At 41.9% G+C, this 18442-nt stretch overlaps 3 protein-coding genes across 5 annotated transcripts in view; 2 read left to right on the top strand and 1 right to left on the bottom strand.

Moving 5' to 3' along the window:
- Window positions 1-1327, top strand: part of LOC136767666 (protein CEBPZOS) — a 398863-nt gene extending 397536 nt beyond the window's left edge. Inside the window, exon 5 of the mRNA XM_066721636.1 lies at window positions 741-1327. Within this exon, the coding sequence (XP_066577733.1) occupies window positions 741-823 (83 nt within the window). The 3' untranslated portion in view covers window positions 824-1327. The remainder of the gene's footprint in view (window positions 1-740) is intronic.
- Window positions 697-10935, bottom strand: cebpz (CCAAT enhancer binding protein zeta). Its single transcript, XM_066720888.1, has 18 exons — window positions 10852-10935; window positions 9835-10022; window positions 7524-9001; window positions 6968-7199; window positions 6362-6554; window positions 6061-6149; window positions 5487-5540; window positions 5171-5273; window positions 4700-4768; window positions 4537-4603; window positions 4348-4451; window positions 3698-3758; window positions 2919-3112; window positions 2524-2556; window positions 2209-2307; window positions 1987-2054; window positions 1448-1529; window positions 697-1045 (listed from the first exon to the last, which is right to left on the bottom strand). Exons 2-18 carry the CDS (start codon window positions 10000-10002, stop codon window positions 900-902), a joined length of 3240 nt encoding a protein of 1079 aa, XP_066576985.1. The 5' UTR covers window positions 10003-10022; window positions 10852-10935; the 3' UTR covers window positions 697-899.
- ndufaf7 (NADH:ubiquinone oxidoreductase complex assembly factor 7) lies at window positions 10334-18038 on the top strand. 3 transcript variants are annotated; one of them, XM_066721354.1, is made up of 10 exons: window positions 10335-10685; window positions 11965-12128; window positions 12504-12584; window positions 12807-12917; window positions 14227-14440; window positions 14566-14624; window positions 14846-14959; window positions 16648-16791; window positions 17365-17538; window positions 17693-18038. In XM_066721354.1, the coding sequence occupies exons 1-10, from the start codon at window positions 10601-10603 to the stop codon at window positions 17903-17905; spliced, it is 1359 nt and encodes a 452-aa protein (XP_066577451.1). In that variant the 5' UTR covers window positions 10335-10600; the 3' UTR covers window positions 17906-18038. The 3 variants fall into 3 exon arrangements, with proteins under 3 accessions (XP_066577618.1, XP_066577451.1, XP_066577537.1); XM_066721440.1 differs by lacking the exon at window positions 10335-10685 and adding an exon at window positions 11777-11861; XM_066721521.1 differs by lacking the exon at window positions 12504-12584 and having other exon boundaries at window positions 10334-10685.
- The last annotated feature ends 404 nt before the right edge of the window (window positions 18039-18442 follow it).

Here is an 18442-nt window from a genome sequence, read left to right as displayed (position 1 = left end):
CAGAAAACTTGACAGATTGTAAACTGATATTGTTGGATCATTTCTGCAGAAAATAGGACCATTTGGAATATCATGCTAATCTTTCCGTTTGTGAAACATAAGGGCCTTTAAAAAAAACGTATTAATTTTTAATACTCTTTCTAAACTAACACAAACAGGCTACATTTAAATAGTTTGGAAACTTTCAATTACATTTCTTAATATAATATTTAGTCATAGCACTGATTACATTTTACCATCAGGGATTTGATTTTAGCACAAAACTGCAGCTGCTGTGGAATCGTACATTGCTTCTCTTAAGGTGTATTACATCATACAAAGCTGAATTAATTCATAATGGGAATAAGGAAAGATGCTACCATAGAATTTAAACACACCAATGAACAAAATTAGACAAACTTAATACTGTCAAGACCACTCTATTGTTTTAACTTGGACAACTGCCACAGTTTGTTTGAATGCACTTAGTAAATCCCTGCTGGTAGGTAAACTGCTTTTACATTATATAGCAGCATAATGTGAAACCACATAACAGTTGCAGTGGAACTGTAGCTTAGACAATACATTGTTTTAAAACAATTCTCAATTAAAGGTATGACCTGAAAGTAAATCTCTACTTCTGCAACACTCCACTAAACTGGGAATCAAACCCAGAATTTACTTGGTTCGAGGACGTTAAAGATAAAAATCGAAAGGTTTCGTTGCTTGTGACAGTTCACTTGTATTGTTAATCCTTGCAGTTTATTACAAATCCAATGAATGGTCAGGGATTTATGGAATTCGAGAAAAGGACAGAGAGGCCTGGTCAAGTAAAGATGTGTAGAGGTGAGTATGACATACAAAATAAAAAGTAAAAACAGCAGCATTGTCCATGAAATTCACTGTTGACAGGAAATAAGTTATCTCTTGATTTTCTTTTTGCCTCCTTTTGGTTTGCCCAGCCGTTTCTTATTCTTGAAAATCGCCTTCTTCTTCCTGAGAGTTTTGACGTCTCGGCCTCGGATCCATTCGTCTCGGGCCGCCTCCCACTTGAGCTGCTTGATTCCTGGAGAGGGGGAATGAACGGACCACGGTGAGCTCCACAGTCACTGTAGCGCAGAAGACTGAACTGGCCTCTGGCTGATATCGCCCAGGGGTAGCATGGTGTTAATATCGACTGAAGGATTTTACAAACTTTAAACTGGAAGCCTTTTTAAGATTATAAATGAGCAGCTCTCTAGATCACAGTTTTCTTTAATGTTTTCAGACTAAGATGTTAGTTATACCTGTTCCCCCCATGATATAAACAGTTTGTAAAGTTAATATACAATAAATATTCCTATTGACATCTCTTGGGTATATTCATTACTTAAAACAATCTAGTTGCAGAGTAGGATTTCTTGCAGACATTGAAGCAGTTCTATAGTAGACATGCTCTCTCTCTACACAAACACTTATCACAACTCACCTGCTTTATCTTTGTTTGCCATTGCATTGATGCCAATATTGTCAAACTTCGATCCTGCATTTTCATCCAGCAGATATCCAAACTGTTAAACAGAACAAACAATTCATCCAGTGAAGAGGTTATGCTAAATTATACTGCAGTTCTACTGTACATCTCGTCATAGAGTAGCCCTTTGTTTTCACCACTGAATAGGTCTGGACTGTGAATATGTTGAAACTGCCAGACATTGTGACCGCTTTTACAACACATCCCTCAGTAAAGCTATAGATGGGAAATGGGGTTATCTAGAGTATGGATCTGAAAATAAAATCAATATCTTTAACAAAAAAGCTGGGTAAACATTACATTCCCCTAATGAATTGTGTGGACTTCCAATGCAACTCAGCTGTCCTTGATAATCCACTAAGGAACTGCCAATGTGTGGATGACAAGGCCTGCCTAAACCTTTAGATCAATAACTTTTTGTATTATTATTTTGATACAATACTTGCATAAACTAGTTTTATATTACATATTGAATTGCAAAACCATTTTCTTACCTCTTCTGCTGCAGCAAACATCTTTCCATCCTTTAACCCTTTCTTCTTTTTGGGTCCCAATTTTGACCCTAAAGGATGTGGATTCATTTGAAATTAAAAGTGACTCCTAACTTCATTCACTGAGCACAGTTCCATGCTGAAATGATAACTCCTGAATAACTATTTGAAGTGGGGTACATAATAAACTAAGAATGAATGTTCTGGTGAGAGTCCACGTCTTACCTAAAGACCCCGAGAAGTCAAGCTCTTCCGATTGCTTCCTCTTGCCTTTCTTGGGAACGGCACGAATCTGTGGAGATTCCGCAAATTCGTCTCCCGAATCTTAAAGAAAGAGAAGGGGGAAAAAATAAAAATAAAATACCAGAAGGTTAAAAGCAGCATTTAAAGGGTGAAGGTTTATGGAGTCCAAGGTGGATTTAAAACTAGCAATGGTGTTTGGGGTTTTTCATTTGTTATTTTCAAAATGCATTTAAACCACATCATTCACTATTTACAAGCAAAATAATAATGGAGAAAACAAGGAGACAGTAAACCTACCCTCAAGAATATTAATCTCATCATTTTCTTGGACTGAAAGACAGAAATCAATGTTAAATGCCAGTAACATTTTGCAGTATATAGTGCTTCCAACCAAGTTTTAAATGAATTAATGAGCATAAATGCCATGAGTTTAATTTAAAAAAGTAAGCTAATTTCCAAAGACTTAGGTCTTATAATACAAATGTATAACTAAAACTCACAGAAAACAATATACAAGTAAATGAAGGATTTTCAAAATCATGGTGGCATCAGTGGAAAGCACCAGAGAATAAATCCTTTGTTCATCAATGTGAGAAGAGGAAAAACTTGCAAGTGCTGACAGGCCAGACTGAAATGCAGTTCTTTCGGCCGCTAAACACAAGCTTGGCGATCGTCAGGTTGATTTTCCACACCTGCACTGTCGTCATCGTTGTCTTCTCCCAAGTCCATGAACGCTCCACCTTCTTCCTCCAGCTCATCCCCAAAGTCTTCCTCGTCCATACTGCCCAGAGACACCTCCTCGTCATCCAAATCGCCCTCCTCCATGTCCGAGTCGGAGTCCGAGTCCTCTGCGCCCTTCTTCCCCTTAGTCTTGCTCTTCACATTGCTGACAGTGAAGACAGCATTAACAGAGATGTCCTTATCATCTTCCTACATGCGTCTACCTTGAATCTTACAGAAACAACTAGCCAGTGACAGAAACCAAGCTCGGCCACTACTGTGGCATCTGCAGGCACTTCATGAATGCTAGCTGACATCTCCATAGTGAGAGACTCTGTGGTTATAACTTGCATTTTGCTTTCCGTAACTAGACAATTTGTGACACACTACAGGCATGTTAATTCAATGCATGGTAATGTTTGCACTTCTATAAAGCTTTTTCACAGCCCCACTTCCTGCTCTCTAAAAACAAATTTTCATTGCTCAACAGCTATGTTTTTTAGTTTTCCCACTAATGCCCAGAAAATCCTTTTATAATTTTTTCACTCAATTTCCTATATCTTTGTTTTGGGAACGGTGAGCTGAGCTTTACACACCAGTGCAGCCCAGACTTTTTTTTGTTTGTAATAAATGCATCAGTCCAAAAAGAAGGAAAGAACAATCAGGAGTTGTCCAAATCTGGATACTCCATGTTCCATTCAGAATTGAATACCAACAGTCTTGATGTAAAAGATACAAATATAAAGCTTACCCAGCAAAATCCAGACACTCTTCCTCAGATTTCGAGAAGAAGTTATCTCCTTCAAATGCATCTATGGTACACAAACACACATCAATTATCCCCGTGCAAAAATGCCAAACAACCACCTCATACCCCAAAGGTAAAGATTAGGTCTGGCTTGCCTACGTTAGATGGATTGAGTCAACTTTTTATTTATACTTTAAAAAACACATTATATATATATATATATATATATATACACACATATATATATATACACATATATATATATATACATATATACATATACACATATATATACACATATACATATATATATACACATATATATACATACATATATATATATATACACATATATATACATATATACACATATACATATATACATATATATATATATATATATATATACATATATACATATATATATACATATATATATATATATATATATGACATGAGCATGTAGAGGTTGGGTTGGGGTCCAATTCAGGTCAAATTTAATGGCCGGCGTCTCACAAATTACAGGTCACTCAGGGCCAGGATTAACAGTGTAATCATTTCTCCCCAAAATACATCAAAATCAGAAGAGGATGAACATTTTGGCATTTGCTTTCATATGTGATTAAGTCATTGTTCCACACTGCCACACTCACCAAGGGCATTCTCAAACTCCTCGTCATCCACGTCCTCAACGCTTTCGTCATCTCCGCCCCCACGGGTCCTGCGCTGTTTCTCCGACTCCCGTTTCTTGAAAAACCTGTGTGGTGAAGGACAGCGTGTGAACCCCGGCCCCAAGACACAAGCGTCTGGCCATCTGGGTTTTATAGAGACGTTGTACTCACCGATGGAAAAACACTTCATCCACTGGAATCTGACTCTCGTCTTTTTCAAGAAACTCCCGACAGTTCACTAGGAGACGATGATTGATTAAATTAAATAAATAAATACAAATAATCTAACCCCTAAAGACTGTCCAAATAACTGCAAGAAATTGAAATAACTCACCAGGCAAACTGCGGACATTATCCATGGACAGTTTCTGTTTGGGCTGCATGACCACACTGTCCGTGTTCTCTGGAAGCAAAACAAACATTATAGCCTCTATTTCCCAATACAATTACACATACAGAAGTGAAAAATGGTTTCACGTTATATTTATGAAGGATGATCAACAATCTTTCCTCAAACACTTTCCACCCTGAGGAAAAGGCAACTCAAATACTATATTGGCAGACCCAGCAAAGACAGCCTACTTAGGATTTAGGGACGTAAGGATTTGTGATGAATATTAAAGTCAGAAGAATTTTAGATTGCATGAAACATGTAATAAAATCATAAGACACTTGCTGCCTGTGCGGTACACATCGAAGTATTGTCTGATGCCCGATTAAACAATGACGGTGTATTCAGTGGAAGTACAGCCTACATAGACTAGGATCCCTTTACTAAAAGAATAACCCAGCCCACTGAGATCACCTTTTCCCTTGTGCTGCTTTGGGTTTCTGAAGACAAAGCGATCCAAGAACCGGATGAGGGTGAAGTCCTGGAGTGGATCGCCAGTGTACTGGATAAAATCACCCTACAGAAATAAACACAAATGAGACTGTTACAAGACAAGGCACAGATTTGCCCAAAAGATGAGTTCTCAATTTATATTATTTTTTCACATTTCCAGCTTGGATAAAATTAATCTGGATTTAAAAGCACAAAATAGCTGCATTTCTTTTTTTACTTTCGGTATTTTGGGCTTTTCAAAGGTAAAGGGTACAAGAGGTTACGAGTTGTATCTCACCTGCAGGATGGTTCTGGCAAAAAAGGCCACAGAAGGGTGGAAATGCGATGCAAGCTGGGAAACAGAAGCACAATACTTTGGTATAATGACATCACAATCTCTGATAAATGTGATTCTACTGCAGACAGATTTTAAATACAATTGCTATCCAAAATATTTACACCCTTCAATTGAAACAATGTTATCCGGTGACTTTTTTGTAGTTTAAGAAGTATTGTTTCAAGACAGAAAACAGGAGACACTTCTTCACACAGAGAGGCGTCACAATCTGAACAAACTCCCCAGCGATGTGGCTGAAGCCAACAATTTGTGAACATTTAAAAATAGACTGGATAGGATCCTTGGATCACTTAGTTATTAATGGACACCAAACGAGCACGATGGGTCGAATGGCCTCCTCTCGATTGTAAACTTTCTTATGTTCTTTTAACTGTACCTATCAATGAAATCATATTAGACTTGGTGGATCACTGATTAATTGAAATTGAAACTATTCCAGTTCATTAAACCGAGTGAAGGACTATTGAGTGTCATTAAAACATTTTTATGTAACAATCCCTCCCATTATTCTTACCATTGAAAGTTCCCAAAGACTGGTGTTGTCAGCCCGACAGAATGCAGGATTTCTGTGCATGGGATCATAGCTTCCCATGTTCTTTCCACCTGTTTAAGAAGAATATTCATCTTTAGTCCTGCATTATTTTTCTTCTCGTGCCGGGGACGTCACTACTATCAGTATTTCTTACAGTACGTGACTAAAGGCCTAAAGCAGTACATTAGGCGAGTGTGAAGGAACATGGGTAGAGCATATTTCTACTTGAACAATATTCTCATATTTATTTATTGGGATAGGAAGAGAAATGGACCCAATTCACCTTCCAGGTTCTGCTGGTGGACCCAAGATGCAGCTGGCTTGGACTGTGCAGCCTTCTCTGCTTTCTTGGTCTGTTTCTGGCCTTGCTCTTCCTCCTTGGATAGTTTCTGGCCTTGATCTTCCTCATCTGCATCCACAAACCTTTCCTCTTCGTCATCGTCGTCTAGGTCTGCAAAAGTCTCTTCTTCACCTTCCTGCACACCAAAGACAAACCACAAGGTGAACGTGCTGACATCCTTCACGTATGTATTTATTGTGAAAGACCTCCTGTGTGGCATCTCTGCAGTGTCTAGTATCTTGATCCAACAGATACCTCCGTTTGCTTAATTCCACTTTTTAATATGTTTAACAAATAATCTGTTTACATTGACTATTTTCTCTCCCAGAATTAGTAGAATTAAAGAGCTTCATATGGAGCTTGAAATATCTAACTACGCAAGAACTATTCTGAGGGTCAAATTAAATAGTAACTTTAATTAAAGGTTGAAAGAGGTTAGACACCCCAGTTGGGATAAAAAAACAACAGCACACACACGGGGGTACTACAGGGAGAGGAGTGTTAACCCCTTGGGATTGAACAGAGAGAGTGACGGTTCCAGGACATTACCCCATTCTCCTGCAGCAGGACTCGAAGGCCTGGTTTGGCCTTCATGACCTCCGACACGAGGAACAGGGCTCCGCAGATGAAGGTGGGGTTCTGCTCACTACTGGCCTGCAGCAGCCTCTTCACAAAGGCCTTGACCCTCCGGAGCACGATGTCTGCCTTCAGGGACTTGTACAGCAGGTTCAGGAACATGGACTGCTTCGAGCATTGCGACAGGCCAGGATCCAGGAGCTTCCTGTAAAACACACACACACCAGCACGCTAGATCATCTTCAAACCCACAGCAGCTGACAAAGGAAGAATTTAAATAGTTTAACAAGTTTTCCCTTTCCAAAATTAAATTGAAGGTACAAACCGAATTTAAGAACAATTCACTGAAAGAATCAGTCAGACCATCCTTAAAAAAAAAAACGAATCCCTACAAGGATACTTTTAAACGTGAGGGTGATATGGTCTGCCGGCAGGTTGTTGTAGACACAGAAGGTGGCTCAACAGTTCTTTAAAGGTATCCAAGAGTTATCTGCCAGGGAGTTGGAGTTTATATAAAGCAAAATCTTACTTATAGAGCGCAACATAGTAGCGGTCAGAGACAGTCTGCTGGGAATCCATCACTTGAAACAGAAGCATCAAGGCCTGGACTGCCGTGTTAAACTTCACCAGATGCACCACTTTGAAGAGAGTGTCCATCTGCTCCTTTATCTTCTCGTCGCCCGCATTGGCGTAGGGGTAGGCCCGGTTGACGCCGGACAGCAGGGCACTGAGCATCTTACTCTCAACGTCCTTCTTCTTGACACAGGCCCGGAAGAAGGAGAAGTAGATGGTGATGAGCTTGCTGGCCAGGTCGCTCTCATCGTGGCTCAGCAAGACCTGGTTGAGGAAGCAGACGGAGTAATACTGTGCCTTGGGGCTGATGTTGGGCCTGAACATGAGCCTCTCCACCTCGCTGCACACAACCGTCTTCATGTTGGGGTGCTGGTGGAGCAGCGTCTCCAAGAGGTAGGAGGCCTTGGCTGCCATTTTGTACTGGGGATCACCCAGTTTGTTGACCACCTGCATGAGCAAGGCCTTCTCCTGCTCAGGCCTGCAACACAGGAGCTCGTGTGCCGTGGTCAAGGCCCGGGATTTGGTAGTCACCACTGTGTCGTGGGCCAGAGCTTCCAGGGCCACCACGAACTCAGCCACCTGGTGCCTGAGGTTGTGCTCAAAGTACCAGAGGATCAGGCGGCGGTCCCTGGCATCACGGTTGCCACTGGAGAGCTCCTCGATCCTGTCAAAGGGGTGCTGGGAAAACGTCTTCAGCTTGCGGTTCTCCGGGAGCAGGTCAGAGATCAGGAGCTCCCGGAAAGTGTCCAAAGCCATCAAGCTCTGTCTCCGACTGCCCTTCTTCTTGATGTGGCCCACCAGGGTCTCCAAGAACGGCAGAGTGTGCACGGGCGCGTCCTGGATCAGCAGGGTCATGGCCGCCATCCGATCGGCCAGTGTGCCTGTGGACACCACGGTCTTCATCCAGGCAGAGTTGGCTCCTTTCTGGATGTTCTTCTTGCTCCTGTACAAGTCAGTCTCCGCTTCGTACAGCTTCTGAGCCAGAGCTCGGTACTTGGAGACCAGCGTGTCATCCTGCAGTTGGGAAGTGTGTTCCTTAGTGTACTCCAGGTCAAACCACTTGCCGCCCGGCTTGATCAGCAGCAGCTCCCGCGGCTGGAACTCAAACACGTTGGCCTTCTGCTTGGCCTTCTTCCCTGTGCCCTCAGCGCTGGGGGCGTCTTTAAACTGGTTTGTTTTTTTCTTACCATCACTCCCCTGCTCCTTTAATTTCTTATCTGCTTTTGCTTCCTTTGATTTTACACTGGGTTCCTTCTTCTCGGGCGGCGTGGGCTCGTCCTTCTCTATGAGGAAGTGCTCTGCGTAGGAGCGGATCCCAAGTTTGTTGATAAAGGCCTGCAGCTCTCCTTCCTTCAGGTCATCAATAGCACCTTTCTTGCCACCATCTATGAGCTCTGCAGATTCCTCCACAGCTGCAAGCATAACATAGTCCGCCTATGGAGAGAAGAAAGAAAAATAAAATGTATTTGTTTAAATAAAAATCAGTAAAATGTATAAAACAGAATGGAGAGGGTTTACAAATTAACTTCATTAGCACCATGCTTCTAAGCAATATCCTTATTATTCACAAAATATAACTGGAGGTTGCTTCAATGAATCTTCACATCTATTGCTTTAATCACATTCTAGTGGGGATGTCATGATTGGCATGACTTTTGATTGACAATATTGTATTTATGCGTCAATTTTCCTGCTTTGGACCTTGATGTTTAGCTGTGCTCCTCTATTTAATTGATACTGAATACGTCATGACAGTACCTCTACTGCCTTACAAACATGTAAACTACGTTGCTATCCAACATAAAAATAAACTAAACAAATCACAACAGACAATCAGATTGGAAAGTTAAATTACAGTATAATTGTACTTTATTTTGCAAACTTCTAAGGAATTCAATACAAGTCTGCTATAATGCAAATTATCATTTATTTATATAGTATGGTGATTTGCATCAAGATGTGAGGGATACATAGCTCATAGCCTTTGGAAACAGTGCTAGTAATCGCGGCATAAAACATCCTTAGGCTATAGCAATTAGTGGACAAATTCACCAGAGAAAGTTAATTCCATTTCATACGAATTCAAAGCGACACAGTGTAGTCCACTGTTTATTCTTATTGCGTGCACCTTAACACTGAAGCGAAGCAAATCAAATTAAACATCATAAACGTTACGCAGAGAATAAATTAAACCGTAATAACAGCAATACAGCCGGGCACTACACTGAAATACAGCGCCACGCAGATGCAGAGCCGGACAGCCTCACCCGAGTCCCTCCCAAGCGCAAAACATCATCCAGAGAAAACTCATCGTCTGCGGATGAAGGTTCGTCTTGTGCCTCCGGTTCTCCATCAGCCTTGTCTCCTTCATTTTGATTTTCTTCCTCCAGATCGACTTTAAACTTGTCCAACTTATGCTGCCGTTTGCGAGCCATGCTGCTTCCAGCATGGGGACCTGCGGCGCAACACGTCAGGACACGGAAGAGAGATACAACAATACAAGTAATTATGTGACACAGAAAAAGAAACCCCAAACGATTATAATATTATACAACTAATACAATCATACATAAATATACTGTATCAGATAAGTAAAATGGTATATAAAACCGAATTATGATTTTGGTTAATTTCGTTTTGATTACAATAATAATATTAACTTAGCAGCAAGGACCTGGAGGTCATCAGTCAAAGTTGAAAGGTGAAAGTACGTAGAGTTCATAGATTGTAACCCGCAATAATCCTTACTACTGTTGAGTCAGCTACCCAGGAGAAGAGTAGATGACATGTCACAGTGTCTTACAATCTACAAAAGCCTAAATACAAATATGGTGCCAGCATCGCACAGGCCTCACTTTGCCGGAAACGGACGAGAGAGTCCGAGAACGACCGAAGCCATGTTTTTAATGTGTGTTTGTCACACAAACCAGGGCTGTTAGTACACAGACTGTGTTTAGCAGTATACGATATTATAACATGTTGTGAATAATAATGTAGCATTTGTTTTGATTATACATTTTTTCCCTCCACGTCATGCTGCGGAAAACCATGAAAGTATTCATTCAGTCGCTGAAGTTACGCAGGACTTGCAAATATCTCAGTGCAACTACGAGTTTAGGTAAGAGCAGATAAGTCGATTGGCAATTCATGTCGTAACTTCTACTGTATAGCATACTTTTGAGCATGTTATTCATTGTCTGAGCATTGTTTGCAGTGTGCGTGTTTAATTGATTACAAATGTTGGTAGCTCTTGGTTATAGTTAGTTGGTTAGTGTTGGACGTACTGTGGTGCAGCTGAAGTCGAGGTTAGTCCAGATCCCCCTTTATTTGATAGAATAGGGGGCGTACACGTACAAATGGCATCACACATTTCCACAGGACCCTACAGACGTTGTCTATTACAACAGTGCACAGTTCCCGTCCTCTAGTGTTATGATGAATCCTGCATCCCCTAGCAATCACATTGATTTCGCACTTGCGCAGACCGCTCTAGATTGAGCAGGTATACCGGCATATTTGGCACCCTATGTCTTCTCAAGGGTGGGATGCCAAGTATTTCAATCTAGAGCGGTCTGCAGCTTGTAACTACATTTCAGTTTAGAGCTGGGATACACAGGTGATCTGACTATCTTACCCTAGTAATCAATTCGATTGCACAGCCGAGATCAACCTCTTTCTAAAGACTGGAATTGCTTACACGTTGTATATTGTAAAGAACTGCACTGATATTAGTTTTGTTGTACTGAACAAAAAATAAACAGATGTTACAGTTCATGTAAGGAAATCAGTCAATTGAAATTCATTAATTAGTGTCTAATTTGTGGATTTCACATGAATACAGATGTAAATCTCTTAAGAAACAAACAAAAGTAGGGGTGTGGATCAGAAAATCAGCCAATATCTGGTATGACCACCATTTTCCTCATGCAGTTTGACACATCTCCATAGCATTGATCAGGATCCAGAGCATCCCAAACATGCTCAATGGGTGACATGTCTGCCAAATTCTCTAAAGCGACATTGGAGGCGGCTTATGGTAGAGAAATAAACATTCAAGTCTCTGGCAACAGCTCTGGTGGCCATTCCTGCAGCCAGCATGGCAATCACACGCTCCCTCAAAACTGGAGACATCGTGGCATTGTGTTGTGTGACAATACTTCACATTTTAGAGTGGCCTTTTATTGTCCCCAGCACAGGGGGAACCTGTGTAATGATAGTGCTGTTTAATCAGCCTCTTGAAATGCCACACCTGTCAGGTGGATGGATTGTCGTGGAGAGAAAAAGCTTTTTGTGGGTATGAAAACTTTCTCTGACCTTTTTCGTCAGCCCATGAAACACGAGACCAACACCTTACATTGTGCCTTTATATTTTTGTTCAGTGTATGTTTTGCTTCCAGCAGGAACATGGAACTTCCCACAGACAAGACTTCACTCAACCCCAGCGCAGCAGAGACCCCCGACGGGCATTTCAATGCTGAAGCACCTGACATCCAAAATCAAATCAACTGGTCCTATTTCAGTGGCAGAGTACATGAGAGAGGTTCTGACCAATCCAGTTTTGGTACGGAAGAGCCAAATGTACCCTTAGTTATTACAAAAAGTATTTTAATTTATTGTTATTAATAGTAATATGTTATATTTACAAATTGATACCATCTTTCGTACAAAGAGCCAACAATTTTGGAAACCATTTTTAGTGGTGTTACCTAAAAAACTTTGGTCTAGGTGATTTGTACTTCTTTTAAAATACCTCATGATAAAATATGATACTCTGGACAATGATTTTTTTCTGTGGGTCCTCTTAAATGTAACATATTTGTAATAGATTGTATGTTGAGCATTTTTGTGGTGATGTAGTTATATATTTTGGGTGGTTTATTTATTTGTTATTGTATTTTTTGTAGTTATTTTCAGACTGTTTTCTCTTCTTTCCCAGGGTTATTATGTCCATAATGACATGCTAGGGGCGGAAGGAGACTTTATAACATCACCTGAAATCAGTCAGATATTTGGAGAGGTAGGATACAAAGCCTGTGTCCCCAAACAAACCTCCAGTCCAGTGCATTAAAAGCTGCACAAAGATTGAAATGTTTCCAGGATATTCAGAAAGCAGTTTTATTCCTGCTCACTTCATGTGCTCACCTATACAGTCCTTTTCTTTATAAAAGTGTCTTGCTTTCCCACTAATGGTACTCTGTTGATGCCAGCGAGATTGACAGTTTTGTTTTGTGTCCTGCAGTTGCTGGGAATATGGTGTGTGAGTGAGTGGATGGCTGCAGGAAAACCAAAAAACCTCCAGGTGGTAGAACTTGGTCCTGGAAGAGGTTCTCTGGCCAGCGATATCCTACGAGTGAGTGTGGTGGGCAGGGCGCTCTCGTGTGATTGTATTTTGGTTTTCTAAATCTGGTTAAGTCATTATTGTTATTCCACATTTACAGGAGACTATAACCATGTGGATTGACCTCTCCCAAATGGAGATAGTGGTAGCAGTGGAGGAGACAGATGTATTTGCTCGTAAACTGAATTGAAACTGAAGAGATACGAGCTTTTGTTTTTGGTTACAGATTGTAGATCAATTCAGTTCTGGTTTCCATGCCACCTGAGCTCTTAATTAGTTAATTGAAGTAATTATTCACTTAACTGAACCACTTTAACCCATTTTCTAGGTCTAATACAGGGCATGATTTAAAGTGCCCTAGAAAACCTGGTGAATTGTGGCCCCAGGGACTGGATTTGAAGAACACTAAACCTAAATACATTGCAGTTCCTCATTACACCAGTAGAGGGTGGTGTTTCCTTTATTTTGTGTGTAGCACAACGAGCTGTTTCTTAACGTTTTCAACAACACATTTGTTTTTTTAAGTACAAACCAGTAGTCTTCCGTATGTATGGTGATATTCAGGTCACTTCTTAATTCTTAGTTCTGATGGTATCTCTGTAGATACTCCCAACATAATAAGGTTTGATACAGTTTAGTGCGATTGTGGTTCAAAGACAAAAAAGTAAAAAAAAAAAAAAAAAAAACTTCCAGTGGACTCTCCAGTCACAGCGATCCTCCCTGACATTTTGTTTTGTTCTGAATTGATGTAATGCAAGATGAGTCTTCGCCAATGAATTAGTAATTTCTCAAGCAAGCCCCTTGAATAGAAATTGGGTTTTTACGTCTCATTGAAAGGTCAGAGCAGTGGTTAGGTAACTTGTTCAAGATAACCCACTGTGAGTCAGTGCTAAAGCCCGGAGAACATTCATTCTCTTTACCCACCGGACTGTCAAACCCAGGGGTTCCCAAAGTGCGGTCTGGGGTCCAAATGCGGACCCCCTTAAGACAGCCTTCAACCATCCCTTTTCTGAAGCTTTTTTATATTTTTACAAATTACACATGTAATTGGGGGGAAAATAATACAACAAAGTTAATAAATGTTCCCTGGCAGAAATGTATAGGAAATCAAATCGGTGGTTCATTTTCTACTGCGGCCCCCCCCATCCCATGCAACCTCAGGAAATTGGCCCTCCATCACCAGACATTAGGAACCCCTGATCTAACCTATAAACATGCTGGGGGAGAGAGAGAGAGAGAGAGAGAAAGTGAAAGTGAATGAATCCCAACCTGTTTATCATTTTTGTCATTTTGGGTACATTTCCTATTTCCTGTGCGTCAGGTGTTCAGTCAGCTGAGCTCAGTGCTGGCTGGCTCTTCTGTGACTGTCCACCTGGTCGAGGTGAGCCCCCGTCTCAGCGAGGTCCAGGCCCAGACCCTGACCGGAGACCAGCACCAGACCGCCGGCACCGAGAACGAGCCGGTGTACCGCAGAGGGACCACCAGCACGGGGCTGCCCGTCTTCTGGTACCGGGGCCTAGAGGATGTTCCCAAAGGTGCGGTCGTGCTGCGCCGCGCTTTACTCCTCACTTTACAAGAGTGTGACTCCAGGACGATTTCACAGAAGTGTACTAACTCTTTTGATACGCTTGTTGAGATGTGCCCTTTCTCCCCGAAACAGGCTTCAGCCTCTTCCTTGCTCACGAGTTCTTTGACGCCCTGCCCATCCACAAATTTCAGGTACTGGGGTTCTTGTGCTTTTCTGGGGGCTTTTGGGGCTTTTTTCTTTCAGACTCTGTTGAGTGTGGCTGGACAGAGCTGACGGATGATAATCCTTTGTCAAAGAATGAACACATGGATTTAATCGTATTCATGACTAACATTTAGTACAATTAGGGGTGTGATCTGTAGGTGTGATTTCTGGTCAATGAAATTACCGAATGGTGTTTTTGTGTTGACAGAGAACAGAGCAGGGGTGGCGAGAAATCATGGTGGATATCGATCCTCAGGTGGATGAGAAACTGCGGTTCGTTTTAGCCCCGACTCCCACCCTGGCCTCCTCCACGCTCCTGCAGGTAACACTGTGCATGTGTGTGCGAAAGACACGCGTTCTTATTCTGTGTTGCACAAAAGATGACATAAGGAATTATTTGATTTAGGATGGATATCAAGAAGTATTGGCTTCAAAAAAGATACCATTGATCAATTAATAGTTTAATAAGCAATATTTGACAAACAAAATTGAATAATAAACAGCGCTGGATCAAATGAAGTGTGCCAATGCTGTTGTCTACATAGTCCTGATAGCAATTTTTTTTTCCACCCATCTGTTTTTCATTACGCACATTTATACAGTATATACACGACAGACCGGTTTGATCTGTTCTTGTTTTTGAGATGCTTAGAAGAAACTTTTAATGGACTGCCAAGCCTTACATCATGGGGAACATTTGAGAACGGTTATAAATCTTGGCGAGAGACCACAACCTAAGCCAGTCGCTCTTGAGTTTCATCTGATCTTTTGTGTAGTTGGTACTGTAGCTTTTAAAAAGGGCACTTTATTATTTAAAAGGTCTGTAAAATCGTATTTGAAGACCTGCCAGCAGCTTTGGCTGTGGGGATTGCTCTACACACAGATAGCAATTTTATACCTATAAAATCATTTTCTCAGACACTGGGCACAGATGCGTCGTGATCAGCGAGTGCCACAGCCAGCGTGCCATAGAGTGCCCGACTGTGGAGAGGTGGCACTTGGCTGCGATGACGTGTGGGTGCATCTATAAATGTAATGAATAGCCTGAGGGTTACCAGTCTGTCATAGTTATGATTTTACAGTTTAAATGTGGGAGCTTTGCAAAGTTCTCCTGATATAAGTGATGTGAAAGAAAGAATAAACTGAAAAAGTTATATCTGATGGTACCAGCTCTGAAATCTCTGCCCACCTGACTCTGATCAGTCCAGACCTGCAGGCGAGAATCTTACAGAAAGAACGAATAACAATATATAAGTATTAGCTTAGCAAATGCCCATTTCAAAAGAAGATATGGGTTATGTTATCATACACTTATTTTCCTTCATATTCCTTATAAGATTGCATAGTAAGTTTCTCTTCCTCCACATGAGGAGATAAAACTAACAAGTGGAGGACAAGTCAATATTTTGCTTAATAGAATTCACACAATTGAGAGAGAGAAACTGGTGCAATCAGTGCTGCTGCCGTCCGCATACACGAGACTTGTAACATGGCCGGAGGCAGGACTTCAGTCCCGGTTGTGGAGAACCCCCATCTCTACTGGTTTTCTGTGCCAGCCGAGCTCCCACTTAATTAAATCCTTACCTCATCTATCTCCCATCATTTAACATCTGATATTAATTAGGTCAAATTAAGCAATTATAGTATACATTTGCAATGAAGTAATTCCGAGCACGCTTGGAACAAAAGCCTGTCATCACAGGGGTGTATCAGGACCGGGGTTTTCAACCACCGCTGCGGTTAAATCAGAAATAAGATTAAGGCTGGGCTGTAATTCTCTTGCTGGAACTTAACTCTGTCTGGAACTTGGCAGGACAGCTGGGCTTCTTTGCCCGTATTGGTTGCCTATTTGAAGCTGTACTAAAAGTCATACCTGTGATTGTGATGAACAGATGACTGCAGGCTACTGGTGAAGTAAAAGTTGGCTCTGAAGATTGTGCGTCTGGGTGTGGGCTGTTTATTGAACCATAAGGACAACCACGTTCATATGCATTGCTCTCCCCCTGTCAGGTGGATGAACAGAGGGCGCATGTGGAAGTCTGTCCCGAGGCGGGCGTTCTTATTCAGAGGCTGACCGATCGGATTGCACGGGACGGAGGTGCGTCCCTGATAGCTGACTATGGCCATGATGGGACCAAGACGGACACCTTCAGAGTGAGTCAGCATGCTCAGGGGCCGGGGCTCCAGCCACTACGCATGCATCTTCAATTTCAGTTCACATGGACGGGCAGTCTGAGGGAAACTGCCGAGTAAGTCTTAATGGTGTTTCTAAATGGCGTGGCGACCACAATCAGCCGATTTGCTACCCAGACTTAGATGAGGAAGGCATCTAAATTGGGCGCTTAAACCATCAAGATAGGAAAATAACTAACAACTTGGTAAAATAAGTAATCTGTAACAGATATCTGTTTCAGTCATTTTTTAAATGGTGAGTATGACATTATAGAAGGAGTAGGCAGTCGGTCTGGCATTTGTAGGTGTTTTTAAATGATAAAAGTCAGGTGACTAAGTGTTTTGTCACTCGTTTAGCGGTTCAGGTTTTTGCTGAAATGTTACATTACTACTCACCGTTTCACAAATTGTTATGAAGTGACTGATTAAAAACATACGGCCGACCCTGCTTTCACATTAGTATTATTTTTTCTATAGCCCAGTTTCTGCCATATCCAAAGGGTGACCCGCACTGCATTTACATATCTGCCGATGTGGTAATTGTGGTATTGGTAGGGTTTCCGTGGTCACAATCTCCATGAGGTCCTGGCGGCTCCAGGCACTGCAGATCTGACGGCTGACGTGGATTTCGGTTACCTGAGGAGGATAGCGGGAGAGCAGGTGGCTTCTTTTGGTCCCGTCACACAGCAGCAGTTTTTGAAGAACATGGGCATCGATGTGAGGCTGCAGGTGGGTATTCTTATGAGAGACTGAAAGCACCGCGGTGAGGGGCTGTACCTTTGAGATCCCATCTGTGTCGTGTGAAGGCGTTGGAAACGGTACCGTGGGGTGACTGTCGCGCCGCACCGTGCCGTTCCTTCAGACTCGGTCGTCTCTTTCCCAGGTGCTCCTGAGGAACTGTGCTGACGCCCCAACAAGGGAGCAGCTGCTGCGTGGATACGATGTGGTGATGAACCCGGAGAAAATGGGAGAAAGGTTCAAGTTTTTTGCCTTAGTCCCTCACAGTAGACTAGCTGTGCCGTCACAGGGCACCATAGCCAAGAAGAAAGGCCCGGCGCCCCCACCTGTAGCCGGCTTCAGCCAGCTGGCACTCTGAACAGCACGACTGGACTCCCAGTTCAACACCAGACCAGGGAGATGCGCCGCTCTCTCCACCGGACTGTGGCACAGGACAAGTGCTTCAAAACCGGCTTCTGAGTGAACTTAATCTAAATAAAAAGTACATCATATTTATCATTTTGAATCTCTGGTTTTCAGAAAAGAAATCCTCAGCAGGGATTGTGGGTTTCTGTGAATCTGTAATGGATTCAACAGATTTGGCCTGAAAATAGTTCTCCTGCCACGTGGTACCTTCACATCTTGAAATGATTTTAGACGAATGCATAGAAAACACCTTTTGTCCATTCTAAACCATTCAAGAAGTAATTTAAACATGAATTACAATTCCCTAATGATATATTTATAAAAACATCAAAGGAAACTAAAATACAAAAAGCCACATCAAAGGTCTACAATTTTTTGCATTATTATTCTCTCCTAGTTGCTCCAATAAAGCTATTTCATCTCAGCCCAAAGCTGATGGGCTTACAAAGACCCTGGAACATGGAATATCCTTCTGGAAAAAGTGTCTGTA

Source organism: Amia ocellicauda, chromosome 1, assembly GCF_036373705.1.
Source record: "Amia ocellicauda isolate fAmiCal2 chromosome 1, fAmiCal2.hap1, whole genome shotgun sequence".
Classification (NCBI taxonomy): domain Eukaryota; kingdom Metazoa; phylum Chordata; class Actinopteri; order Amiiformes; family Amiidae; genus Amia; species Amia ocellicauda.
Note: the sequence above shows the minus strand (reverse complement) of the source record. Positions and strands in the feature narration are given on the sequence as shown.

Bases quoted from the DNA above. Each gene is read 5' to 3' on its own strand.
- cebpz (XM_066720888.1), bottom strand. From the start codon at position 10,002: ATGGCTCGCAAACGGCAGCATAAGTTGGACAAGTTTAAAGTCGATCTG. The intron at 5,274-5,486 runs GTGAGATACAAC...TTATTTCTGTAG, and splicing joins TTGCCAGAACCATCCTGCAG to GGTGATTTTATCCAGTACAC. The intron at 2,308-2,523 runs GTAGGTTTACTG...TCTTTCTTTAAG, and splicing joins TGAGATTAATATTCTTGAGG to ATTCGGGAGACGAATTTGCG.
- ndufaf7 (XM_066721354.1), top strand. From the start codon at position 10,601: ATGCTGCGGAAAACCATGAAAGTATTCATTCAGTCGCTGAAGTTACGC. The intron at 12,585-12,806 runs GTAGGATACAAA...TGTGTCCTGCAG, and splicing joins TCAGTCAGATATTTGGAGAG to TTGCTGGGAATATGGTGTGT. The intron at 14,960-16,647 runs GTAACACTGTGC...TCCCCCTGTCAG, and splicing joins CCTCCTCCACGCTCCTGCAG to GTGGATGAACAGAGGGCGCA.